The sequence below is a fragment of the Sporobolomyces salmoneus genome (genome assembly GCF_050403485.1).
Source record: "Sporobolomyces salmoneus JCM6883 DNA, S_salmoneus_JCM6883_v1_ctg8, whole genome shotgun sequence".
NCBI classification, from domain to species: domain Eukaryota; kingdom Fungi; phylum Basidiomycota; class Microbotryomycetes; order Sporidiobolales; family Sporidiobolaceae; genus Sporobolomyces; species Sporobolomyces salmoneus.
This window is the reverse complement of record NW_027481155.1, coordinates 270,909-295,319: the sequence shown is the minus strand read 5'-3', so window position 1 is coordinate 295,319 and position 24,411 is coordinate 270,909. Positions and strand designations below refer to the sequence as shown.

Genomic DNA, 24,411 nt, shown 5'->3' with positions numbered 1-24,411 from the left:
TTGTCAGATCAAAGTCTGTTGTATTATACGCTGGAGTTTCGTTTGTCAACTGAGAATCGTTAATCTTTGACACAAGTACACACACTAGAAGTTCTTCGAGTTCAACAAGTAGGGTTCCAGAATGCGAGAGAAGAGAGAAAACAGAAGGACTTCGACGAGAGGAGAAGCTAACTGCATACAGTAGGTAGTAGGGTATCGAGAGCGGCGGATGATGAGATTCATCGACGGCTGCTTCCTTCGTCAACGATTTTCGTTCGGAAGAATTCGTGGTCGAGTGCTTGTCGGACCGTTAGTCGATCCTCTGGGCGCCAAGTGAGCAGCCCTTTGCAGAGGTCGTAAAATCGTTCCCGTGCGACGTCAGTCGTTCCGATGATGTCCTATAGAAGCCCAAAGAGAACGCCACAACGAATCGCACTCAGCTGAGAAGACAACGCAGAGAGAATTAGAGGAAACTTACGCGCAGCGACTTCATCCCTTGAACGTACTTCTTACTCTGTTTCTGAGTCGAGGGCTGAGGAAAATTCAATTTAAATGTTCCCTTCTTGGACCCGACTTCTTTAACCCAATCTGGATGATCTCTGGGTCTGGCAGCCCGAAATCATTTCAATTGGTGTCAGCTGTTGTTTCGTCGAGGGAAAGAGACAGACTCACGTCCTATGAAATGCCTTGAGTACATCCTGCGGCATTGGACCAAACACTTTCTCCATCATTGCGAGATGTTCGAGGTTCTCGTGTGTTTGAAAGAGAGCTTCTCCCGTGATGAACTCGACAAGGATACACCCGATCGACCACATGTCGCAAGGGAAAGACCAACCCGTACCTAAATCAGAACGTTTGAAGCTGAATTAGCTTGAGAACGCCGTTGATCGTCGAGAGGGAACTGTAGCTCACAAAGGATGATCTCCGGTGCTCGGTAATGACGAGTCGAGACGACGGAAGCATGATATTCGTTGTCGAATGTCGCACTTCCGAAATCGATCAAGCAGATATCGGTATTCCGCAAGAGTTTCCGTGTTTTCGATTTCTATGGACAAAAGAGCGTCAATTTAGTGCCTCGGAGGTTGTCGACGAGAAGAAATCGACGAAAGGAACTCACTCGACTTGGAACGATGTCGGCGGTGCTGTCGAGGAGTAGGATATTCTCGGGTTTGAGATCGGTATGTATGAGATTTGAATCGTGTACGTCTACAATGCACGAAGCAGAGCGAGTCAGTCGAGGACCATGAGCATTCAAAACTGAGGGAGCTCACATTTGAGACTTAGCAAAAGTTCCTTCGCGAATCGCTGAACGTGCGAGAGGGGGAAAGGCTCGTAGGCGTTCTCTTTGAGGAAGTCGAAGACCGAACAAGAGAGGAGCTCCGTCACGAGACAGGTATGTCCATAAAATTCGAAATCGCATTGTAATCGAATGCAGTTTCTGTATCGCAACGCAAGCAAGAATGACGATCGTCAGTCGCGAGCTCTCGCAGATCCAATAGTAGTAGAAAGAAAGCGCTCACTTTTTCCCGTCTCGATTACCCGATAAGAGTTTTCGCAAAACTCGAATTTCCGTTTTTGCTGCTTCTTGGTATTTGGCGACGTTTCGACTGACCATCGAGAGAGGATGTCAATAGTGCGCAATTGAGCACCAAGAAAGGAATAACGAACATGATCTTCACTGCGACAGCATCTCCCGCTCGGAGTTGAGGATGATTCGTTTTGAGAGTTTTCGCTGCAACGACTTTGCCGAAAGTTCCTTGACCAAGAAGACGCTCGATACGGACTGCGATTCAGCGAGAGTCATCAGCGGAAAGATTTTGAGGCGAGAGCTGAAAGGGTAACTGACACTCTGTTCCGCTCGAGAAATCGCTAACGATATCGCCCAATCTAACAATGTAATGACCCTCTGCATCGGCTTTCGAGATCTGTTTCTCTTTTTCTTTCCCTTTTCCACTCGGTCGATAAGCCTGAGGGAAAACGGATCCATGAGTGAAAATCTTTCGCAATTCAAGGGGAAAAGAGACATACGTCGTTATCTCGAGCATACTCGTCATGCTTCCTCTTCTGACCTGACCCGGTCGCAACAGCTGGTTGATTGTAAGATCGATAGGAGTGAGCCCCTGATCCACTCGCGTACCCATTCGCGTTTGCTCCCTGATTTTGACTCGTTGTTGCGTCGCTCTTTCGCTTTTTCGGCGCGGGTTCGTAACCTCCGTAAGGATCGTTTCCTCTCGCATGTGTTGTCGAGTTGTGTGGTTGATTCGTACGAGAGGAGGAAGCGGCGGCGGCAGTAGGTTCAGGAGTATCTTCCAAAGTTAAAACTTCTTGTTCTCTGCCGTATTTGTCGCGGACGGATTCGACCGTGTAACGAACTGGCGGAGGTGCTGGAGCTCTGTTTCGAGAGGAGTAATGACCTGACGCTCCATTCGCATACGGTCGATTGTTGTTGCTCGTCGAAGCGGCGCCGTTGTTTCGATTCGCGACCCTCGAGGCCATCGCAGTCGATCTAGTCCCGACAGACGCGCTACGAGCTCGTAAATGGTCAGCTGTATGACTCACAGTATAGAGTAAAGGCGGAGGCGGGAGACGCTAGCTCACGGTTGAGTTGTGTGGAGAGAGAGAAGCGAATCCTCCTTTGAGAGTTCTTTCGGGAGACTTGTGGTGATAGTCGAGGTCTATGTGTGACTTCGTAGGTTCGCAGAAGTCCTGGAAGTGCTCGATTGAGGACGTCTGGGGTCAGTTGGCGAGTCGAGGTGATCAAGACAGAGGAGAGAGTATCGGGTTTCCAACGCACCTTTCGCTATAATCGCTGGGGTTGTATGGTCTTGTGCGCTTGAAGAGCAGTCTAGAGTGTTCGGCTAAGCAGCAGATGAGGTGAGAGTCGGCCTCTTTCCTCTCCAATTTCCCTGCGCTCATCTCAAATGACCCCATCAAATTTCGTAACATCTAGTTCTACTACTGTAACATCTCTCTAAGATGGTCTAGTGGTTCTGATAGATTCGCCTGTTTCGCGCCAAATTGAAATTCGCTGTCCTCTCTTTCCTTCTCGCGCGAAACGTTCGAGAACAACCTTGCGCGATAGGTACCCGAGCGAATAGGTAGACAACACTCGGGTCGACAATAGAGTGATCGCTCATGCAGAAAGTCACGCTTCAGACTGAAGAAGTGCGAAGCTTTCGAGAACGTTCTCAGGTTGCCTCTTCATTGAGACCGAGCTCTATTAAATGATACTGGAACGCCCGAGTAAGCTGTATCTACCTACAAACGTCTATACTAAGTCGGCGTGTCTAGAAACTCTGAGCGTGGAAGGGTTCTCTATCTGTGCCAAAACGAAACGAAAAGTTGTATGTCATTCTCCTGCGGTGTCGCGACATGATCCAAACGGATCGATACTACTCACCTTCGTCTAATGTGATCAACTTGGTCTCGTCACTTTGCGAGGCCTTTGCGCCACGACTCGAGGCCGCTCTCGAACAATGCTCGATTAACTCCATTTCCGACCAGGACAAAAGTTACGCCTAGGTTCGTAACTTCTCGATTCCGTGACTCGTCGTCGAAGAATACCTGTCCATTAGAGAATACGAAGCGCGTAAAGTTAGCTTCGAATGTCGTTTCAAGCGCGAAAGAGGGACAGTTTCGTACCATTTCTTCGTAAGGAATTCCCGTCTTCTTGTGCAGTTCCTGGAAGTGAGTGATTTTACTACCTGTTCCAGAGTGTCGCAACACATCAGTTCGAGTCAAGCCACTTTATTGAGTCACTCCCTCGATCAAGACGAGTTATCGCTTACCTGGGTAAATCTCCATCGAATCGAAAAGGTTGATGGACGAGACGAGTTCCTTGTCAATCTTCGCCTTCCCTCCTTTCAGTAAGTCATCAGAATCGATCGAACCAGGAATCAAGAGTTCCGTCAAAGCTTGTCGAGCACTTTTGGAATCGTCAACGAGAAAAGGCGATAAACGAGTCAGTCGACGGTCCTCCTTTGTGACTGAGGAGTTTGCAACTCACGCTTTCGGTGCATGCGTTCTCGAAGCAGCCGCGATATGAATCTTTGATCGATGTAAATCCATCAAGATGCCCGGAACTTGAGGATAGAAAGCCATTTTTTGCCCATGTTTGTCGTAGATTTGGTTCACGTCGTCTTTTCCTCTTCGTTTCAGCGGAGGAGTGACGTGAGTCTGAACGATGTATCGACAAGAGGTTGTCAGGTTAAGCCCTGATAGGATACAAAGTCGGAGAGGAGAGGAAAAACGAACATCGACCCATAGATCCCATAGAGTGTAGTCGAGATCAAAGACGACGCACTTTGGCATACGCTTCGTCGAGTTGTCCGGGTTCATCTTGGAGCTGAGTGTCGACTTGAGTCGGTGGTGGATGAGAGAGCGAAGTTGAAGAATGACGTTATGCACACGAGGGAAGCGAGCGAGAAAGGTTGCTGTCGCGGATGAGTGGAATTAATGTCGATGCTGAGACTGAAAGACTAGACGGATGGGTCGAGAGCGAAGTGTCGGGGAGGAAGAAAGAGTGATCTAACATTTCGCGAACATTTGCGAGTCTCTTCATTGCGAGCCAGAACCGGCGGTGTTGCAGCCTCCCCAACAAGTCCAACGCTCTGAAACTAGGGGGCATCGATGGAAACCCAACTTCGAGGAAATGAAAGAAAATGAAAACTCTCGCAAGGGAAACTTTCACACTCTCGGAGCGTAGCTGCCATATGGTAAGATGGAAGTGAATGCAAGCAGTGATTCTACAAAAACGTGTGTATTCACAAATGCGCATGAATGACTGAACCTCACGAAGCTCCTCTCTTTCTATCTCTTCGTAATGATCGTTTGACGTTTCTTCGCCCGACTAGTCGACGCAGAATTCGACGACGAACCTTGTCCGTAGCTCCTCGGGAGTGGAACGTTGCCGGAAGAGTGGCGTTCGCAGTAAGGGAGACGATCAACGACGAAATGGTGTTCGAGGAGAGGGACCGAGCAAGTCGAAATAGAACAGACGAAACAATCGGGATGATCTGGTCCACGAAGCAGGTAGAATCAGTCTGTCTGTAGCTCGGAATGTGGTAAAAGAATCAGAGATAGATCGACTCACAGCGACCACCAGCTCCATTGTCTTCCCCAACGAGGGAAACGCAAGGTCCTTCGATCGGAGTTCCGCAAGATTTGTTCGTGCAAAGCGATCCATTGAGGGAATGATAGTCATACTGACAGTATGGCTTTCCGTCGCTACACACGAGGAGATGAGGTGAATAAGTGAAGAGAATAGACGAAGATGAAGCGATCAACTCACAAGACGTAGAAATCGCCTGAAGGGAAAGATTTTGAGCACGAGAAGCAAGAGAAGCAAGCAGGATGGTACTATAGAGTTGTGCGAGAGTCAGATACGACGCTTCCTCCTACGTCGAAAAGGGGGGGAGAACTCACTTTGCCGACGACTTTCCCATCTGAACTCGTCACTGCTCCCCCTTCGATCGCTTTCTCGCACTTTCGACATTTCGGGAGGTATCGTTCCGCGTAACATTCCCTACAGAACAACTGACCGTCTCCCGCTTTCTGAATCTGCGAGGGTTTCAAACGGGTTCGACAGGTCGTACAGTCGAAGCTTGTCGGCACGCCACGAAGAGTCGATGAGAGATTCGGCGAGGATCCAGATGGCGTCAAAGGACCGGCTCGGAAGGAGGGGGAGGAAGAAGAAGAAGGGTTCGAGAACGGCGTGAGAGACGGAACTGATTTCGAGGTCGGAATTCGAGAAGTCGGAGCGCGTGGAGTCGACGAAACGTCGTCTTCCTCCTTCCTCCTCCTCTCTTCTGCTGAAACGCTTCGATCCTTTACTCTCGATGGAGCAAGGAATTCGTCGAGAAGTGCTTGTTTCCCTTCCTCCGCTTCGTCGTCCTCTGCTTCCTCCCTCGCCATCAATAGCAAGTCCTCCAAAGCGTCCAAGCTACTGATACTACCGTTTCCTCCTTGACTCGCGTTCGACCTTGTCGAGGGCGAGCGAGTCATCGTCGGATTCGAGGGAGAAGGTTTCAGCGTATCTCGCTTATCGTAAGCGATATAGGCCGATTCGATAGAGTGGATCGACGAAGAGTTGGAAGGAGATCGAGCGAGATTGCTGGGCAAAGGAGCGGGAGAAGAAGGAGGTTTGTGGAATGTTTCTGAGGCGGCGAGAGAAGGCGAAGTGTGAGCTCGTTGGGGGCCTAGTGGACGTTCTGGAGGAGGAATGCCTCGACTCGGTGAGGAAGATCGAATGGGCGAGGGAGCTCGAAGGTTTTGTCGAGCTTCGACTCGCTGATCCCGGTCGTCATAACTTGTCTGAGATCGTTGGGGTTGAGTAGGTGGAGGTCGGGTTTGGTATCGAGACGAGTTATTCATCTGCTCTGACAAGCTTGAATGCTGTTGCTGCTGCTGAAGGGGTTTCGAGTTCGACGAATGAAAAGCGAAAGAGTTTGGATTCGGGGACGGAGATCTATCTCGTTGATGATGGACTGCGCCGGAAGAAGGTGAAGCGCTGAGGGGGAAACCTGGAGGCGTTCCGGGACTACGGGATGGCATATCGAGGTTTCGCATTCCGACTCCGGCCATGTTTCCATTTCCTCCTCCGTTCGAGTTTCCCGATCCTACGAGCTTGTTGTACCTCTCGAAGAACGGCATCCTAGAAGATGATCCCGTACTCACGGCCGAAGACGACGCCGAAGAATTGCTCGAGACGGAATGCGAAGAGAGAGCGGGAGAGGTTGGCCTCGAGAGGGAAGAACCGGGGGTATGAGGTGGAGTTGGCTCGAGGTGACCTGGATACATCGGACTTCGGAGTGTCGCATTCGGACCGTATGCCTTGTTCCCCGCGGCTTGAACGTCAACCCTCAAATCTCGTGCGAAAGATTCCTCGTTTCGTCCCCGGGGTCCAGGATTCGGCGATCTCGAGCTTGTCGAACACACATGATCTCCTAGATCGTTCAGGTGTACCCAGGAAGAGCACGAACTGCATTTTATCGCATCGGCGGGAGGAGGAGGAGGATCGAGCGTTGGAGAGTAGTGGGGGTGAGGAGGATTCCGGGCGTAGGGAGGTTGTTGAGGGGAAGGGACTCTCGGATATTGCTGCTGTGGGTGGTACTGATAGTTGGAAGACGAAGGAAACGAAGGGGAAGGAGGAAGTTGAGGCGATCTGTGAGGAGGTGCGAAGTGAGGATTCGGGGGATAGGGAGCCTGACGCCCGTGATAGTCTCGTTGATACTCGGTGTACATCGAGACGCAAAGAGCTGTCGACAAAATCAATCAAGTGTCAGCAAACGGCGATTGTTCCGAGAGCGAGCCGAAATTTCCTTGGACGTGCTCAAACGCGGTCTGAGTCTTCGTATGATCAGAGAGAGAATGTACACACCTCTTTGAGCGTCCTATCGAGCTACGTGACCACTCTGATGTTGAGAAAGGTTCGAGGGCGAGCGAGGAGAGTTGATTGAAGATGAGATTCGTCGAAAGGAGAGAGGAAGAGGGAGGGTGGGCTGAATGTTGACGCGCGCTGGCTATAGCTGTTTCAGCGTAGTCGAACCTCCGCAGCTGTAGTGCTCGTTGCTGGTCGGGTTGGAAGAGATTGAGGGAACAAAAGGACTTCTCGACACGCGACCCCTCTTCTCGTCGACGCTCTATCGCAGTCTTCGTACTTTCTCGCTCATCGTACCACCATGAGCACTCTATTCCCTCCTATCGAAGTGAGCACTCTCTCCAATCTCCGGCCCTCTCGGTTTCGCTGACCTCGTGGTCGATGTCATTCAACCGAGTCGCAGCCTTACAAGACCGAGATGTTCCCAGTCTCGGACGTACACACTCTTTCGATCAAGCAGTATGGAAACAAAGATGTACGTCCATCAGCCAGCGTTCTTTCGTTCCTCCCTCGTCGCCCCACGTCGGCTCACTTTCCTCCTCTCCCCTCTCTTCCTCTTGTAGGGAAAGCCCGTAGTATTCGTCCACGGAGGACCGGGAGGAGGCTGCGATGCGAAAGACGCCCGTCGATTCGACCCCCAACATTACCGAATTATCCTGTTCGACCAACGAGGTTCCGGGGATTCGACTCCTCTTGCTTCTCTCGAAGATAACACGACTCCTCACCTGATAGAAGACATGGAAAAGATCCGTCAACATTTGGGAATCGAGAAATGGCATGTGTTTGGAGGATCTTGGGGTTCGACTTTGAGTTTGGCTTATTCCCAAACTCATCCGGATCGAGTCAAGTCTCTCGTTTTGAGAGGAATCTTTACCGTGAGTGACGTCGCTACATCACTCGGTGGAGAGTGTTGTACTGATTTATTTCTCTGTGCAACAGCTTCGACGATCAGAGCTCGACTTCTTCTACAACGGACCTGGAACTAGCGATCTCTTCCCTGAATGTGCGTTCCCCTTCATCCCCATTCCCTCTTGCGTCACTCGCTGACTTCAATCTACTTCAGACTGGGACGACTACCTCGCGCCTATACCCGAGAACGAACGCAACGACATGATCACAGCTTACTACAAACGACTCACTTCGGAAGATCCCAAGATCCGCGCTGAAGCTGGTCGAGCGTGGTCGAGGTGGGAGATGGCAACTTCACGAATCGAGATTGACGAGGAGTACTTGAAGAGAGCAGATGAGCCTGGATTCGCAGACGCTTTTGCTCGCATCGGTAAGTTCATCGCCTCTTCTATCGTTTGACTCAAGCTGACTCAAGGTCGTCTACCCATCGCACAGAATGTCACTACTTCATCAACGCCGGTTTCTTCCCTCAAGACGGTTACCTCCTCCTCCCTTCCCAAATCGACAAGATTCGTCACATCCCGACCACGATTATTCAAGGTCGATACGACGTCGTTTGTCCAGCAAAGACGGCGTGGGATTTGCACAAGGTTTTCCCGGAAGCGAAATTCGAAATCGTTACGGCGGGTCATTCGAGTGCGGAAAAGGAAATTGAGGAGAGGTTGATTCGAGCGACTGACGAGTTCAAGAAGTTAGATTAACCTTGGTACTCCATAGCGATGAGCTTTGTGTATTTAGTTAAAGCAGTTGGATCTCAACGTCCGAGTGCGAGTGGAGTAAACGAGACTGAACAGCAGGTCTTTCCAGTTTTCGAGGGGCACGGCAAAATGATACGTGACAAGAGTTTGTATAGCGAAAGGGAATATGTCTAGTTGATGGAAGAGATAAACACCTGAGCAACACGGGGCGCCATGAGGTCAGCAAAGCGGTCAAAACGGGTAAAGAGAATGAAGACCTACCTTTTCGACACCGGCGACGGCAGCCTTGAACTTCTCTGCCTCTGCTCTGCATTCCAGAGGAGTCTTTTGGTTGTCACTGTTCAACATTCGGCGCAAGGGTCAGGACAAACTAGCTTGATCATGAGACAAATGTGAAAACTTGCGAGAAGCATTTTTCCAACGCCTTTTTCCCCTCCTCCACCTTCTTCCATTCTGGTGTTTCCTGTTGCTGCTTCTTGACACCAGCCGTTCGTTTCTCCAACTGTTTTAAATCCTCGAACAAGCTCGCGCTGTGCGAGAGTCCTTTGTCGCTGGATTCTCCTCCCTCTTGAGCGTTCCCCTTCTCTCGATCCAAGTTCTCCTTCTCCAACGCTCGTTCAATCTCTTGTCGTACTTGTTGTTCCTGTTGTCGCAGCTGGGCGAGCTCGGATTGAATTCGGGCTTGAATGTGAGCGTCGAGCGCTTCCTGACGAGATGAAGGAACGGAGGAAGAAGGAGTCGATTGAGACGAGAGGTGGTTGATCAAGGTTTCCGAGAACTACTCAGAGTATCGTCCAGGGGTCAGCGGACTCGAGGGAGAGCTAAGGAGGGGACAGGGAGGGGAATGAAACTGACTTGAACGGGAGAATCACGATTCGCGAAGAAGGTTTGGTCCGCGTTCGAGTTGATCTCTTGATCCGGTCTAGATGCTCCTGATCCCATCCTGAGTCCTACTGTCGTTTAATTGATACGAGGTAGAGATCAAAACCCGAAACTCGCTCTAGAGCGACGTCGATTCGGCGCCCGGCTTCTGTCCCTCTTCAACTATCACCCGACTCTTCGATCATGTCACTGACACGACTAGTAGCAAGACTGAACCTCGGCCGATCGACTTGGGTAGCTCCCGCGGCATTCTCGACGGCTTCTCCAATTTCTTCGACTAGTTCTTCATCTTCCTCATCTCGATCAACAAGGCAGTACGCGACCCATGTATCGACATTAGGGAACTTGTCACCAGCTCCAGGATCGAATCACAACGTGAGCTTATCCTCCCCTCCTCTCTCTCTCTCTCTCTCTCTCTCCGATGGATTAACATTCTTCGCTCGTCTGTCTGCTAGCGTAAACGTATTGGTCGAGGTATCGGATCAGGAAGGGGTGGAACTTCTGGAAGAGGTCACAAAGGTCAAGGCGCTCGTAGTGGAAACGGGAAACCCAAACTTCATTTCGCGGGAGGTCAAACTCCTATCACTCGAGCTTTCCCCAAACGTGGATTCAAGAACCCGTAAGTCAGCCCGTCACTCTGTCGTCGAGTGCTACGGTAGATTGACGAGATTGCTATCAATGTTCAGCTCGAAACAAGATTTGGTTCCTCTGAACTTGGAACGACTTCAACATTGGATTGACAAAGGGTTGATCGATCCTACTCGACCGATCACGATGAAGGAACTTTACGAGACTCGTTGCGTTCACGGTGTTCATGATGGTGTCAAAATCCTCGGCGATGTGAGTTTTACCCTCTAGTCTTTCATCTTTTGCCCGACTGATCCCATTTCGGCTCTATCTACTTAGGGCGCGCAATACTTGAGCACCCCGAATCTACAGATCGAAGCTTCGAAGGCGTCCCAGACCGCGATCAAGGCCATCGAAGCTCTGAACGGTACTTTCGTCGCTCGATATGAGAACCGTCTCACTCTCGTACGTCCCCTCTCTACTCGGATTCGGGCACCGTTCCCGAAAGGTGACCCTGACCGATTTTGTTGCTTGAATAGCGCGCCTTGATTCGACCCTTTTCATTCTTTGCGAAATCTCTCCCTCTCCCCGGTAAAGCGAATCCCGTCACTCGACGAGATCTCCTCTACTACTCGAATCCGAAGAACCGAGGATACTTGGCTCTACAACAACCCCGGAAAGGAGGACGAGGAGGGGAACCAACGGGAGATGAGGTGATTGCGAAAGAGGTCGAGTCTCGAGAAGTGAAGACTGGGGAAGCCGAGGCAGAAGAACTAGGAAGGGGTGAAGTCGAAGGAACTGCAGAAGCGTCGAGGGAAGTACAAGCTTGATCGTAGGCTCCGACGGTGTCTCGAAATCGAAACGAAGGAGGATTCGACCCCTTGAACTGGGACCGAGGTTGCCGCGAGTGGGACGCAGAAGCGGGCCCCTATTGTGTGCTTCGACACTTTTCAGAGCACAGATCTCGAGCACGCAATAGGTCGAAGTCCGCGGGGGGCAGGATCGTGCTTCGTCTCGCGATCCATCGGTTTGACCCTGGCTCGCTCTCTGTTCTCTTCTTCTCACTTTTTCGCTTGTTCATCATGCCTCGGCGCCCACGAGGCCGCCACGAACCCAGGTTTCAACCCGGGGACCGCCCATTCTCTAAATACAAAAAGGCAGTGGAATCCCTCTGCACGAAATGGAGCGAAGAACACCCGACGGGAGTCAAGACACACTTTGGTACAACATGGTCTCCAGACGATTGGGCGAAGAGTATGATGGCACCCGGTGTGACTACTGAGGAATTCGAGGCATGGTGGGTTAAACAACCGCAACTGGTCCACAACGCTTATTACCGCCGAGTAACGACGGATGATCCTCCCGTCGATATCTACGCAAAGCTGTTTGTGAGTATCTCCTTACCTTTCCCGGACCTTTCTCTTGTTGACGGTGCAGATTCCTAGCCTGGATTCGAGCAAGCATTCGCTGCGACGGCGCACAAGCCAACACCAACGGGCGAAGAAAACGGAAGACCTGGCGACTCGTTCCTACAACGACTATACGTGAGCTCACTCTCCCTTTTCCGGTGAGGCGATGCTGACAGTGGCTTGTTGATGCTCAGATCAACGACATCAAATTAACGGCGGAGGGAAAGATTTCAACTCTCCAAAACGAGAACCTTTCTCCAGACGACATCGACTCCAAGTGTCGGGACACGGTCGATCAGATCCTCGAGCCATGGGCGGAGCACGACCACCAATTAACGAAGCGCATCATCACGCTCAAAAACTTCGTCAATCGGGGCGAGACAGGACTCGAATTGCTCTCGATCGTCCAGTCGTGTCAGGAAGTTCTCGAACACGGGAGAAAGAATAATCTCAGCGCTAGGATGCTCAAATATCTCATCGTAAATCGCAGCTTCCCTCGTCGTCAAGACGTTCTATCGTTGGCTGATTTTGCTCTTCTTACAGCCAACGGAACGTCATATGATCGCTCTCGGAGGCGATCTCGGACGCTACTGGCGTAGATTTGTAGATTACGCCCGAATCCCCAAGTCCCACGCTGGAAACCAAACCGAAATTGCTGGGGTGCGTTGTCCTTCGATCTGTTTTCGACAGCTGCGGGTTATCATCAGCTCACGTCCACACCCATTGCTCCTTGTTCAGAGCTCGGGTGATGTCGAGCTTCCTGCTCCCGACTTGTCTAGGTACCGCCCAGTTTCGAGAAGAAGCGCCAATCTCGACCTTGCTCTCAAGAGTCGTCTCGACAAGATCGTCTCTCTTTACAGGAAGTTCCGCGATACCTCGAGATCGGAGGACGCAAGTACGAGACTCGAGAAGTGCCTTGAGGAAAATCAAGCTCGACATCCCGAAAGGCTCAAGTGGTTGTTTCACTATTATCACGGGAGTTGGAGGGGTTCATAGCTCTTCCTCTGACTCTAGAACTAGTAAGTCTTTTCTGGAATCGGACCGAGTCCCTTGGAACTCTTGATAAACGACTGATCGACTCCTGAACAGCCTTATTCTGAAAAAGGACTCGAGATTCTGTGGAACTTCAGCCACGATATCCGCTTCAGCAATGGTAAGGCTCAACGTTACTCGAGTTGCTCGAATAGCGCGCTAATCAAGTTGTCCGTTTTGGGCTCAAGCAGACTCCACTAGACCCGCCTTTTCCGCATACGGGAGCTGGCTCAACATACGGGAGCTGGCTCAAGGGAGAGATCAATCCTGATGGCTCAGTCAGACCACAAGTTCTTCGACATGTCGGTCCGACTGTAGAATGAGGAGTTACTTCCGTCTTCTGTCACCGTTTCGAGTTGCCTGCTTTTCTTTTCCTCGTTTCTGCGTTTCTCTTCCCTTTCTATGGACAAATCTCAACCTTGTAGTACTCTCCTCTGTATACACCGGTTCGTCGTCTCGATTGGCTGTGCGCGACAGCGCGATTGCGGCAGAAGAGAAAATGCGATTCGACCGTGCGAAAAACTACGAGAAGCGATTTTGCCCTGAATCCTTGTCGATTCGCTTTTAGGCGTACCTCTTCCATCCAGAGCTGAACGACCGTTTCGAGGGGCGCTCTGGAGCGTATTCTTCCAAGCGTGAGCTTGCATCTGAATCGTCAGCCAACATTTGAGTTCTCGAACTCAGGTCGTTTCTACCCTCTTCCTTCCGTTGCACTCTCCGCTCATAAGCGCACACCATTCAGAGTCGATGACAGAACCCCAAGGAACTTCGCAACCAACCGAATCCAGCCCCTCTCCCATCGTTCAACACGAGAACGCTTCATCTCGAAACGACCCAACTTCATCGTCTACACGTCAAATCGAATCGAGCGAGCCTCAAGAGAGACCTAATCAAGCTAGCCAAGGTGCCTCAATTGAGGACGGAGCTGTGTCAGAGGAAGGAGATGAAGGAGGCTTGAGCCAAGAGATGGGGAAGGGAAAGGGCAAAGCGAAGGAGGTAGAAGGGCGTACGAGCGCATCGGGGAGCAACGGGGATGCTATTACAGGGGTGGAGGATCTAGCTAAAGCGTTGTCAGGAGTCTCAGTCACAGATTCGCGAGGAGGCAGTGCAGGTCAGTTCTCCGTGCTTCATCTTTGTGGTTGCAGCATAACGATCTGACAGCTGTTCCAGCAGTAGAAGAGACTCCTGCCCGACCGGGAACTAGCGCGTTCGCGCAGGAATCCGAAGTCTCCGCCAACCAATCTTCGCAACGCCCAGCTCCCGACCTCGCTAGCGCGGCTTCAGAAAGAACTCCACCAGAATCAACGTCGAGATTTCGACCCACCTCGGAAGTCAGGGAAGAATTCGAAGAAGAATGGCTCCTGAAATCGATAGCGTGGCCACCTCTTCCCCCTCGACCGGCTGATTCTTCCACCTCGCAAGGCTTCGAGACGTCGGAACTCAGAGTCAAGATCATTCAGCAGAACCGGAACGGACCTTGCTCCCTGATAGCGCTTTGTGAGCTAGTCTCCTTCTCCTTGCGAGTCCTTCAAAGATCCGCTGACTTTTCCGTTCCCGACGACCAGGCAATGTTCTCATCCTTCGGAACGATCTGCACATCCCTCCTGGTCGAGATCGAGTCACCTATTCGTACCTATCGACTCTCCTCGCCGATTACTTCCTCCGCATCTCTTCGACCTCATCCAGTTCTGCTCCTTCTCCCGCACTTATTCAACCCTCAGAAGCATCCCTCGGACCCCCGCCGAGCAGTTCCCAGCAATTGTCCCTCGAAGCAGCACTCTCAATCTTACCTCACACTCAGTATGGCCTCAACTTGAACCCTCAATTCACTCGAATCGACGGATTCACGAGTTCCTCGACATCCGGTCAAGGAGAATTAGCCCTGTTCTCCCTTGCCCAGATCCCGTTACTACACGGATGGATCGCCGATCCCGCCGACGAAGAGCCGTACGAGGTGTTGAGAGAAGCGAGAGATTACGATCGTGCGATTGAACTCATGGTTGAAGGGAGTGAGATCGCTGGGAAACTTGGATTACAAGGACAAGGGGGTATCGATTTGAGTGAGGAAGAACTGTTGAAGGAAGCGGAACGGAGGAGTCAATGGACTTCAGAGGAGGAAGATAGAGTTCGAAAAGGTGAGTGAAAGAAGTTCTTCGAGCTCTCCTTCAGAACGAGCTGAGCTACCATGACTTTTTTTTCGCTCATAGCGCATTTGGTCGATCGGTTCCTCAACTCTACTTCAACTCAACTCACCTATCCCGGCTTGTTCGCGCTTTCCTCGACTCCATCTCTCCTCCCTCCCTCTGGTCTCGCCGCTCTTTTTCGAAACTCACACCTCTCAGTCCTCTATCGTCGACCTCGAGTTCCTTCTCCTCAATCTCACTCCTCTGCTCCTCCAGGTCCCGAGCTCTTCACACTCGTGACGGACTCGTCATTCGCAGGGGAAGAACAAATCGTTTGGGAAAGTATCGAAGACGTCGATGGTAGTGCGAGCGAGTTTTTCACGGCGGGATTGAGGAAGAGTCAGACGAGAGGAGGGGACTTTGCGGGAGTCAGGAATGTGAGAGATGTACCGGAGGGAAGGAGGGAGGGAGTGAGGGAAGAAAACGAGATGGCAGAGTGAGGAATCCTCCTTACTCCTTCTCTTCTCGCGCGATATCGTATGACTGATGGCATTCACTGCGGACAGTCTCGCATTGGCGCAACAACTGCAAACGGAGGAAGAACATCGAGCCGAGGCGTTCGAAAGAGCTGAACAGAGAAGATACGAGGAAGAAGCGCAACAACAACGGAACGCTCAGCCTCCTCCGCTGCAGTCGCATTCGACTTCTGCGAGACACAGAGAAGAGGAAGGAAGAAGAAGTTCGACTGCTGGCGGTCGAACCCCGTCGACTCAGGAAGCGAGGAAATCGAAATCATCGAAAGGAGAAAAAGAGAAATGTTGTATTATGTAGAGGTTTTTCGGTTCTTGTCGTTGTGCATCTTGTCCAATAGTATTGTCAGTAGCGCTACTCGAAGTTTCTTGTTTGCGAAGACGAGAGAGGCAAGTCATCGTAATTATCCGGCATTCAGCAACGAACGAGTTACCGCCTTCCGACTTCTTCCCAATTCACTCACATCAACCCGCTCAGCTCATCAACTTCTTCGCTCGGTACAGGACCAAACAAGAGCGAAGGTCTGGTCTCCTACCCACCTCCTCTCCCCTTTATCCCCCCCACTCTTTCATCAATGATTTCCTCCCTCACTTCACTCCCTACAACACTCGCCTCTTCAACCTGGTCCTTCCTCTCGAATCGCAAGAAGACATTCGCCTACCTCGGAGCGACAGTAGGAGGTGCATATGCGGTCGGACAATGGGGGATTCAAAGAATGATGGAAGTTTCGGAACGAGGTCGGAAACAAACTGGAGCGAAGAACGAGTTGAGTCCCACCACCCATTGCCCTCTTGATTGACCGGCGACTGACGTGAGGGAGCGAGTGGATGGTAGTTTATTGAATCGGTTTAATCTGAATTTACAAGACGCTCAATTCACGGTTCAAGCACTATTACCAACTGTAGCGAATCAATTACAGACTACTCTAGACGTCGAGGATAGGACGGCGCAGTTGGGGGAGATCGCGAAGGGAGAAAAGAGGGCGAAATTGAAGGAATTGGAAAGATTGAGAATCGAGAAAGACGAACAGGAACGAGCGAGAATACAACAGGAGGAACAGGACAGGCTAGCTCGAGAGCAAGAGGATCAGGACAGACAAGAAGGTGGAGAGGGAGAGGCCGCAGAAGAGCCAGAAGTCGCGAACGGACAATCAGAAGAATCGAAAGAATCGACGACGGACGCTGTCAGCGCTCAAGCCGAACCAGAAGTTGAAGAACCGAAATCTAATTCGACCAAGTTAACCCTCAACCCCGACGCTCCAGCTTTCCAACCTCGATTCGCGCCTCCTCCTTCTTTCTCGACTCCTCCAGAAGAATTCCCAAAACTCAACGGATCCGCACCGAAACCACCTTCCACAGAGGGATCACCATCGCAAGTGAATGGAACTACATTGGACGGCGGAGAGGCGGGATCAGGGAAACTAGAGAATGGCGAGACGAGCGGTCTAGGGAAGAGTTGGGCAGAAATTGTCAAAACCGACAAGAAGCACGAAACGGCTGCCAATGGCGAAGCGGAGGTCGCTAGCAATGGAGTGGAAGAGCCAGAGAAAGACCAGACAGCCGCAGAGAACGTTCCGGAAGAGGTAAGTTGTTCGAACTATTGTCGACCTTTTGCGCACTGAACCGTTCTCTGTTACAACAGTCACCGACAGGGAACTCCGCTCCGTCTGAAGCACCGATACGGGTACAGGAGTCTACTGCGGAAGAGTCGGTTGTCGACCCTGTCGAGCCAGAACCTGCGCCGCTACCGACAAAAAGCAAAATCCAACTTTGGAACGAAATCAAGATTCTCTGTAAGTCCTTCTCGCTGAGCTTAGAATCATGCCCGTGAGCTAATTCTCAATGCGATATACAGCTTTCACTCGACTCCTGACTTCAATCTATGTCCTCTCCCTCCTAACTCTTCAAACTCATGTTCAACTCGCCCTCCTCGGTCGAGCTCACTACGTCAAATCCCTCATCGATTCTCTTCCTCCCCGCTCTCCATCACCCAACTCATCCTCTATCTTCCCTCCAGTCGACGAGAAAGGGAAAGGGAAAGCTCACGACGAACCTTTGATGTCGAACGGAGATGATCTCGAAGCTGCATTGTACAGAGCGAAGGAATTGGCGTCGACGAGTGAGAGGGAGGAAGATAGAGTGAACGAAGACGTCGAGAGGAAGTACTTGACGTTCAGTTGGTGGTTGTTACATGAGGGGTGGAAAGTCGTTAGAGATCGAGTGCAGGAGAAAGTGGAAGAAGTCGTTGGACCGTGAGTCTTATGTCGCTACTCTCTTTTTACGTATGTACAGCTCTGACAGTTGTATTCGTCTCTCACAGTATGGCGCTGAAGACTCCCGTAGTATACGGCGAATTATCAGCTTTGATGGGAGAAATTCGAAGACGGATCGAAACTCAACCTGATGGGTCGCGGTTCGAGTGAGTCCAAGCTCCTTTCTGCACTACCCTGCATGATCTTGAGCTCATGATGTCCTTGCGTATTCAGCTTTTCCGCCGCTCTCCACCCTCCTACTCCCGCCCACGAAATTCACACTCTCGTCACTGGAGGAGGTTTCCCCGCTCCTTCTCCCTCATCATCTGACACTTCCCTCATCTCTCGACCTCTCCGTTCCCTCCTGAACGAAACCTCCGATTTCCTCCTCTCTCCCGACGGTTCTCTCGTCTTGACTCTCGTCCTCGATCGACTTCTAACCCTTTCAATTTCGAAACTCGAACCCGCTTTCAGTACGCCTCTACCACCCAACTCAGCAGCCGGAAGCATCGACGGGTCAAGAGGAGCTCGATTTGAAGACGTGACGGAGAAACAAACGAAACTTGCGAGTTTGTTACCCGTTCTCACGAGGTTGAGTGCAGCTGGTTTAGAAGGTCAGGCGGGGATATTGAGGGGTGGACATGGGAATGAATTCGTCGAGGTGAGTCTCGACTCGTCGCTAACTGTTGCGGGAAAGACGGGTTTCGCTGACTTTGATGTGGTTTGATGACAGGCTATTGACGATATTCGAGAATTGAGGGAGTTTGTAGCGATAGTTTATGCGAGTTACGATCGGGATAACCTCAGGGATAGTTATTGATCCATTGAAAGAAAGTTGTATGGCATTTAGAGCTTTTCGCCATCGAAACATCAATCGAGACTACAGACGTTGCGGAGCGTACACCAAAGAGACTGAAACACGAAGAGAAGGGTTACAAATAAGACAGCAAGGTATTTATGCTTCACGAGGGATTCTCTTTCCCCTCAGATCCTGGACGACATTGCGACAGAGGTCTCCGAGCTCCTTGCGATACTCAACGAGAGGGTAAATAACCACAGCGCCGATACCATCTAGCAGTCAGAGTGTCAGCTGAGTTCCCAAGACCGAAAAACACGGAAGAGCTTACAGAAAATCCATAAGAAGCAAACGACGACATAAGCCTTGAAGCCGGCGAGAGAGGAGATATATCCTCCTCCGGCAGTCGCAAGAGGAATTGGAATGAGGATCTGCAAGCGAAAGAAGTCAGTGGATTCGTATGTGAGCAAATATAGATGGCGTGACTCACAAGGAGAATGACAAAGAGAGGAACGGAGACGTTGCGAGCTAAATTAAACTTTCGCTTGTACAAGCTCAACTCGTCTGCGCTTCCTCCTCCTTCAGCAAGGCTCGACGATTCCGAGTTAAACTTGGGCACGACCGTGGCTTTTTCTCCGGCCTCCTTGTCCTCCTCCGAAGGCGTTGTAGGTTCAAGATCCTCGGAAGCCTCCGAGTGAGCGTGGAGAGCTCGTGTGTCGTCGTAGGAGTAGTTCTCGGGGAAGAAAAGTGATCCGAGCGTCGAGATGATCAGGGAGACACCGAAGCTCGTGACTGAGCCAGTCAACATCGGATAGTCTTGCTGCGAGGTCGCGATCGTGACGACGCCATCGTTGAGAGAGGCAGCCGTGACGAGCCAAGCGGTTACTCCCAAAGCGCATCCGAGGACCGCCGCTGCAGAAAAAAAAAAGACGACATCAGCTTAGTTCAATTACCGTCTCCAGGTGATCGCGAAGATAGGCGTACCAGTCATACAAGCGATCCTGTTTGCCTTTTTCCACATGATACAGTAGGCGATGGGGAGAACGGCAGAGGCGACAAAGATTCCCGTCGCATTGTACAACCATCCGAGCGAGATTCCGGCTGATCACATTCGAGATCCATGTCAGTCGTTGTTAATCGACGAGACAGAGACGTCACGTACCGTAAAACAATGCAATCCCTAGAATCGCCATGACACATGCGAAGAAGACGATCGCGCAGTGATCAAAGAAGAGTGTCTCCTTGTCGGTAGCGTGGGGCTTGATGTAAGGGAGGTAGACATCGTACGTGAGAAGAGTCGACACGGCGCAGAGTTCGGCGGCGGTAGCGGAGGTAACGGCGAGGAAAAGTAGGCTGTCGTGAATCGAAACTCGAGTCAGTTCTGAGCGGATCTCTCGTTCGGAGACAGGTCGACTCACATAAGGAGAACGGCTGCTCCACTGGATCCGAGAAGCGTTTGAGCAGCTGCGGCGGCGGGAAGTCCTGCCGAAACTTCAGCAGGTGTGAGTCCCGGCCAGTCGGCATCGCCCCTGAGTACGGCTCCGGCGAGTCCCATGCAAGTTGCGAAAGCGAGGGGAATACTAGATCGGGGAGAAACGTCGAGTCAGTACAGCTCAGGGCGGGGATGGGTCGAGTACAGAACACTGACGAGAGCCAAGCGGATCCTCCCTAGAGACCCGATAGAGCGCGGTTAGCCTTGTAGACATTTAGTACAGAGAAAATGATGGACGAACCAGCATGTATCCCGATACGGCCGTCTCAGCTCTCGACGCGATGGCTCTTTGCTGTTCAAGGATCGAAGTTTCAGTCGATGCGAACGATTCTAACTATAGGTAGACTCACCCAGTATGCTTGATCGTTGAAAACGGTTCCCAAGTTGGTGATGAGGTTCAAGGCCATGAAAACTACAGCGAAAAGAAAATGAGCTTGGTTGCCGGGAATTGAGGTGGAGATTGAATTTTGACGCACTGAGACCCGACTTGCTCCTGAACGTGAGGTACGAGCCGTTCTTGTTTCCCTCGATCGGATACTCGACTCCAGCTTGTTGCAGCTTTTCGTACATCGTTTGGATCGAACCGATTTTCTCATTCGAGGTGTAGACGTTGAACATGAAGTAAAGGATGATGATGTAAAGGACAGCAGTGTGGATGTAGTCCGCAAAGAATGACGCCCCTGCGACGTGGATGCGAGAGGTTAGTCGAATTCCAAAATTCGTCCGAACCATTTGCGAAAGACTCACTCAAACCGCCGACCAAGATATAACACGCTACCCCCAACGGCATCAAGACGCAGACGGCTTGCGTAGACGCTCCCGTCAACGCAGTAACCGTATCGCTACCTCCAACACAAAGCATAGCGCTGACGAGGATCGATGTGAGAAGCGAGAAGAAGAGGAAGACGAGGTGGGCTGCCGTCCCCCAGCGACAACGAACGACCTCGAGAAACGTGTGGACTCTCGGGGCGTTGCGTTTGATCATGACCGAGTTCATCGAGAATAAGAAAATTTGGACTGTGGCGCCTGCTCCGTAAAACCAACCTGGGAATCTCGAGAACCATCGTCAGTGACAGCTCGTCCGTGACATCTCAGCACAAGATCTTACCGCCCCCGATACCATTGCTAAAAGCCTGCGCACTGGACGTCAAGAGTGTTGCAGCCCTATTGTATGCGGTGAGAGTCAGTTACGAACAAGGAGTGTGAGGAGAACAACACCGCTGAGGCAAAAGCTTCCGGAACGCAATCACCTCGCGCGGATTGCAACCTCCTCCAACAAGGAGAGACAGAGGTACGTACCAAGTCCACGACTACAGGGATACTATTTGCCATCAGTGCCCGTTCGGAGTCCCAGGAGGTCGAAGTTTAGAAGAAAAAGAACTTACCGACACGATAGCGGTCGCAACGAGACCGGGTTTCACGGAGTGAGACGCACTGGCAAACTCCTGGAGTTGACTCTGTTTGTGGACGCTGTAACGGTTCTGTAGCTTCGTGATTCCGACCATGACGACGGCGAACCCAATTGAGATGCTGAGGACGATAGCGTAGCCGGCCCCGGGGGAGAGGATGGCGGTACTGGACATGACGAGAAGAACCAGTCGAGTAGGGTAGAGGGACGAGTTGAGAGTGGTTGAGGCGAAAGTCGAAAGAAAAGTGAGGAAAGAGAGAAGTGCGAAAGTTTCGAAGGGGGAGTTTGTTTCCGCTCTTCCCGCTGGCTGCCGTAGATAGGCAGATAAGGGATTCTTGATCGAAGCGACAAAGTGCGATTTCGAAACGGGATAGCGCGAGTCGTTTAAAGCGAGCTTAGATAAGAGCGTCGGCCGACTTTTTCGCCTCCTCGTTTACCTCCTTCCCTCGCTGCCGACGCAAAAGCAAAGTCAGTGTCCGAGGCTCCAGATCGGGATGGCTAGGAAGGAGATACCGCTCACAGATGTCGTTCCTCCGATTGAGCCCTCCGCTTGATGAGATATCATCTAGTTCCCCCTCGCAGCTGTAAACGCTGCAGCGTTCCACCGGAGCAGCCATGATGAGACTGAGTGTGATCCGAGCTGCCTACTGAGAGCTCAGCTTGCGATACGTTTGCGCTCGAACATGATTTGGAACTTGATGAGACATTCTGGAAAAAGTCGCTACTTTCCGCCCTCCGATACGGCCACGGCCCACGAGAGATGTCGAGATTCGAAGCGAATGCCGAGGGAATCGATGAGGCTCCCGAGTCGTTCCGTCGAGCGATAAGGGCAAAAAGTTGAAAGATTTGCGAGCTTTCCCCGTTTTCCGTTTTCCTCATCTTAGCCGCTTCGACCCGCTCTTTCCCAACCTTTCTCGTATGATTCCGCTTCCTGCCAAGCTCCGACGGCTCTTCCCCGCCCCCTCTTGAACCGTTTGATAAGCGATTTTCTTCTTCTCCGGAGAATTCCTCCACTTCCCCTCTTTCGTCTTCTCTCACCTCTTCACATCGACGCCATGACAACCGAATCCGAGTATGGACAGCCTCACAAGACTCTAATCTCCATCGACCCTCTGAAGCCTGCGAAAGGACAGAAAGGACTCCAGAATCGCTGGCACCCTGACATTCCTGCTGTCGCAACCGCTCAGTAAGTCTCTGTCACGATTTCTGCACTCTCTCTGTCTGTGATTGAGCGCTGACCATGTGCTGCAACAGACAAGGCGAAATCTTCAAAGTCGAGTGCATTGGTGAGTTTTCAACGTGCCTCCTGTTCTCTCGTTGAAGCTGACTCCGCCGGTTTTTTGTGCTAGAATGAACTGGAGGCCAAGTCAAGAACACCGACAATGCGGACGATCTTAACTCTGTCGACCTGAGTTCGGTGCACAACCTCTCTGGACCAGTCCGCGTCGAAGGCGCTCAGCCTGGAGATGCTCTCAAGGTGGAACTCCTAAACGTCGAATACTTTCCTCAATGCCCTTGGGGTTACACCGGTATCTTCAACAAGGAAGACGGAGGATTGTTCGCGAAAGAATTCGACACGAAGGCTTCGAAAGCGATCTGGGATCTCGAAGGAGTCTACGCCTCGTCTCGACACGTTCCGGGCGTACGATTCGCCGGTATCCCGCATCCCGTGAGTCATTCAACTCTCTCGATCGGAAGTCTAAAGCTCACCATTCCTCGTCAATCAGGGAATTCTCGGGACTGCGCCTTCGCAAGAACTCCTCGACGAATGGAACCGTCGCGAACAAGCGCTCATCGACGCGCAACCCGGTGCATCGCCTGCTGTCGCCCTTCCCCCTGAGCCGAAAGGAGTCTACATCGGACAAGATCTCGACGAAGCGGTTCTCGAGAAGATCAAGAAGGAAGGTGCTCGCACCATTCCCGGGCGCGAACACGGTGGAAATTGTGACATCAAGAACTTGTCGAGAGGTTCGACGGTATGGCTCCCTGTCTTCGTCGAAGGGGCGAACCTCACTGTCGGAGATTTGCACTTTTCGCAAGGAGACTCGGAAATGTCCTTCTGCGGAGCTATCGAGATGAGCGGTGTCGTCACGATGCGTTGTACTGTGGTGTGCGTCTTTATTAAGCTCCTTTCTACTCACGTCCGTCGGAAGCTGACTCGCTCTTCTTTTATCCCGTAGGAAAGGAGGGGTGGAGAAGCTCAATCTCAAACAACCCATTTTCCTCGTAAGCATTTTTCTTTCTTGTTGTTGACCGACTCGGTCTGACTTGGATCTGTCTCTACAGCCCTCGCCCGTCGATCCCTTCTACTCTCAACATCTTACGTTCCAAGGTATCTCGGTCGACGCTCACGGTGACGGCTCTCAACACTCGATGTGCGCGACGACCGCGTTCAAACAAGCGGCACTGAACACGATGAGCTACCTCACAAACCTCGGATACACGTTGGAGCAAGCATACATTCTCCTCAGTGCCGCCGTGAGTCTTCTATTCCGCCAACTTGGGTCTGCCCGAAACCCAAAGCTGACGATCCCTCTTCAACCTCCTGCACAGCCGACTGAGAGTCACGTCGCCGCCTTGGTCGACGTCCCGAACGCCTGTGTCACACTTTCTCTCCCTCCTCAAATCTTCGATCGCAACATTCTCCCAGAGGGAATGGGTCCGAATGGTTTCGAAAAGAGGGATTACGGCAACGTCGCCCTCAGATCGGACGGGCAACGTTCGATCGAGTTCTTCTCAGAGGAGGAGGTAAAGAAGCGAGCAAGCAAGAAGCAGTAAAGTGTAAACGTCGAAGAGGGAAAAAGCAAGTCTTGGAAAAAGCAGGAGTCTGTCGATGTCAATCTGTGCCCAAATTTGCCAAATGAATCAGTGTCTACAACTTTTCTTTCCGTTTCAGCGCATGAGTGGTCACGTAGAGAACTCTCGCCGCGTATGAACTGCTTGTTTGCGACGGCGA

At 51.5% G+C, this 24,411-nt stretch overlaps 11 protein-coding genes across 11 annotated transcripts; 6 read left to right on the top strand and 5 right to left on the bottom strand.

Moving 5' to 3' along the window:
• Positions 1-218: 218 nt before the first annotated feature.
• On the bottom strand, positions 219-2,475 carry JCM6883_003444 (dual-specificity kinase family protein; the record flags this gene model as incomplete). The annotated part of the gene is made up of 10 exons (XM_076630150.1): positions 219-377; positions 458-584; positions 652-820; positions 892-1,024; positions 1,097-1,185; positions 1,251-1,417; positions 1,500-1,586; positions 1,648-1,762; positions 1,826-1,946; positions 2,008-2,475. The coding sequence occupies 10 exons, from the start codon at positions 2,473-2,475 to the stop codon at positions 219-221; spliced, it is 1,635 nt and encodes a 544-aa protein (XP_076489908.1).
• Positions 2,476-3,408: 933 nt separating this feature from the next.
• JCM6883_003443 (Mg-dependent acid phosphatase) lies at positions 3,409-4,317 on the bottom strand (the record flags this gene model as incomplete). The annotated part of the gene is made up of 5 exons (XM_076630149.1): positions 3,409-3,543; positions 3,622-3,683; positions 3,768-3,904; positions 3,986-4,155; positions 4,234-4,317. 5 exons carry the CDS (start codon positions 4,315-4,317, stop codon positions 3,409-3,411), a joined length of 588 nt encoding a protein of 195 aa, XP_076489907.1.
• A 471-nt stretch (positions 4,318-4,788) lies between these two features.
• Positions 4,789-7,221, bottom strand: JCM6883_003442 (LIM domain-containing protein; the record flags this gene model as incomplete). Its single annotated transcript, XM_076630148.1, has 4 exons — positions 4,789-4,994; positions 5,072-5,205; positions 5,270-5,337; positions 5,404-7,221. The coding sequence occupies 4 exons, from the start codon at positions 7,219-7,221 to the stop codon at positions 4,789-4,791; spliced, it is 2,226 nt and encodes a 741-aa protein (XP_076489906.1).
• Positions 7,222-7,658: 437 nt separating this feature from the next.
• JCM6883_003441 (uncharacterized protein) lies at positions 7,659-8,967 on the top strand (the record flags this gene model as incomplete). The annotated part of the gene is made up of 6 exons (XM_076630147.1): positions 7,659-7,685; positions 7,761-7,832; positions 7,921-8,232; positions 8,297-8,360; positions 8,421-8,636; positions 8,702-8,967. The coding sequence occupies 6 exons, from the start codon at positions 7,659-7,661 to the stop codon at positions 8,965-8,967; spliced, it is 957 nt and encodes a 318-aa protein (XP_076489905.1).
• A 167-nt stretch (positions 8,968-9,134) lies between these two features.
• MIC19 (Mic19p) lies at positions 9,135-9,906 on the bottom strand (the record flags this gene model as incomplete). Its single annotated transcript, XM_076630146.1, has 4 exons — positions 9,135-9,158; positions 9,226-9,301; positions 9,369-9,742; positions 9,820-9,906. 4 exons carry the CDS (start codon positions 9,904-9,906, stop codon positions 9,135-9,137), a joined length of 561 nt encoding a protein of 186 aa, XP_076489904.1.
• A 123-nt stretch (positions 9,907-10,029) lies between these two features.
• On the top strand, positions 10,030-11,243 carry MRPL10 (mitochondrial 54S ribosomal protein uL15m MRPL10; the record flags this gene model as incomplete). Its single annotated transcript, XM_076630145.1, has 5 exons — positions 10,030-10,221; positions 10,302-10,465; positions 10,533-10,686; positions 10,753-10,878; positions 10,953-11,243. The coding sequence occupies 5 exons, from the start codon at positions 10,030-10,032 to the stop codon at positions 11,241-11,243; spliced, it is 927 nt and encodes a 308-aa protein (XP_076489903.1).
• Positions 11,244-11,495: 252 nt separating this feature from the next.
• Positions 11,496-12,742, top strand: JCM6883_003438 (uncharacterized protein; the record flags this gene model as incomplete). The annotated part of the gene is made up of 5 exons (XM_076630144.1): positions 11,496-11,801; positions 11,859-11,957; positions 12,017-12,301; positions 12,366-12,482; positions 12,602-12,742. The coding sequence occupies 5 exons, from the start codon at positions 11,496-11,498 to the stop codon at positions 12,740-12,742; spliced, it is 948 nt and encodes a 315-aa protein (XP_076489902.1).
• Positions 12,743-13,601: 859 nt separating this feature from the next.
• On the top strand, positions 13,602-15,808 carry JCM6883_003437 (uncharacterized protein; the record flags this gene model as incomplete). The annotated part of the gene is made up of 5 exons (XM_076630143.1): positions 13,602-13,965; positions 14,028-14,351; positions 14,420-14,989; positions 15,062-15,473; positions 15,544-15,808. The coding sequence occupies 5 exons, from the start codon at positions 13,602-13,604 to the stop codon at positions 15,806-15,808; spliced, it is 1,935 nt and encodes a 644-aa protein (XP_076489901.1).
• Positions 15,809-16,082: 274 nt separating this feature from the next.
• Positions 16,083-18,579, top strand: PEX3 (Pex3p; the record flags this gene model as incomplete). Its single annotated transcript, XM_076630142.1, has 7 exons — positions 16,083-16,273; positions 16,343-17,090; positions 17,150-17,300; positions 17,363-17,759; positions 17,828-17,926; positions 17,994-18,420; positions 18,493-18,579. The coding sequence occupies 7 exons, from the start codon at positions 16,083-16,085 to the stop codon at positions 18,577-18,579; spliced, it is 2,100 nt and encodes a 699-aa protein (XP_076489900.1).
• A 135-nt stretch (positions 18,580-18,714) lies between these two features.
• Positions 18,715-21,630, bottom strand: JCM6883_003435 (sodium:solute symporter family protein; the record flags this gene model as incomplete). Its single annotated transcript, XM_076630141.1, has 14 exons — positions 18,715-18,830; positions 18,887-18,986; positions 19,046-19,467; positions 19,540-19,656; positions 19,718-19,908; positions 19,974-20,135; positions 20,204-20,223; positions 20,289-20,339; positions 20,398-20,459; positions 20,524-20,727; positions 20,795-21,091; positions 21,156-21,211; positions 21,347-21,357; positions 21,433-21,630. 14 exons carry the CDS (start codon positions 21,628-21,630, stop codon positions 18,715-18,717), a joined length of 2,007 nt encoding a protein of 668 aa, XP_076489899.1.
• An 880-nt stretch (positions 21,631-22,510) lies between these two features.
• JCM6883_003434 (acetamidase/formamidase family protein) lies at positions 22,511-24,233 on the top strand (the record flags this gene model as incomplete). Its single annotated transcript, XM_076630140.1, has 7 exons — positions 22,511-22,641; positions 22,710-22,741; positions 22,817-23,124; positions 23,183-23,565; positions 23,636-23,681; positions 23,742-23,933; positions 24,009-24,233. The coding sequence occupies 7 exons, from the start codon at positions 22,511-22,513 to the stop codon at positions 24,231-24,233; spliced, it is 1,317 nt and encodes a 438-aa protein (XP_076489898.1).
• Positions 24,234-24,411: the final 178 nt, after the last annotated feature.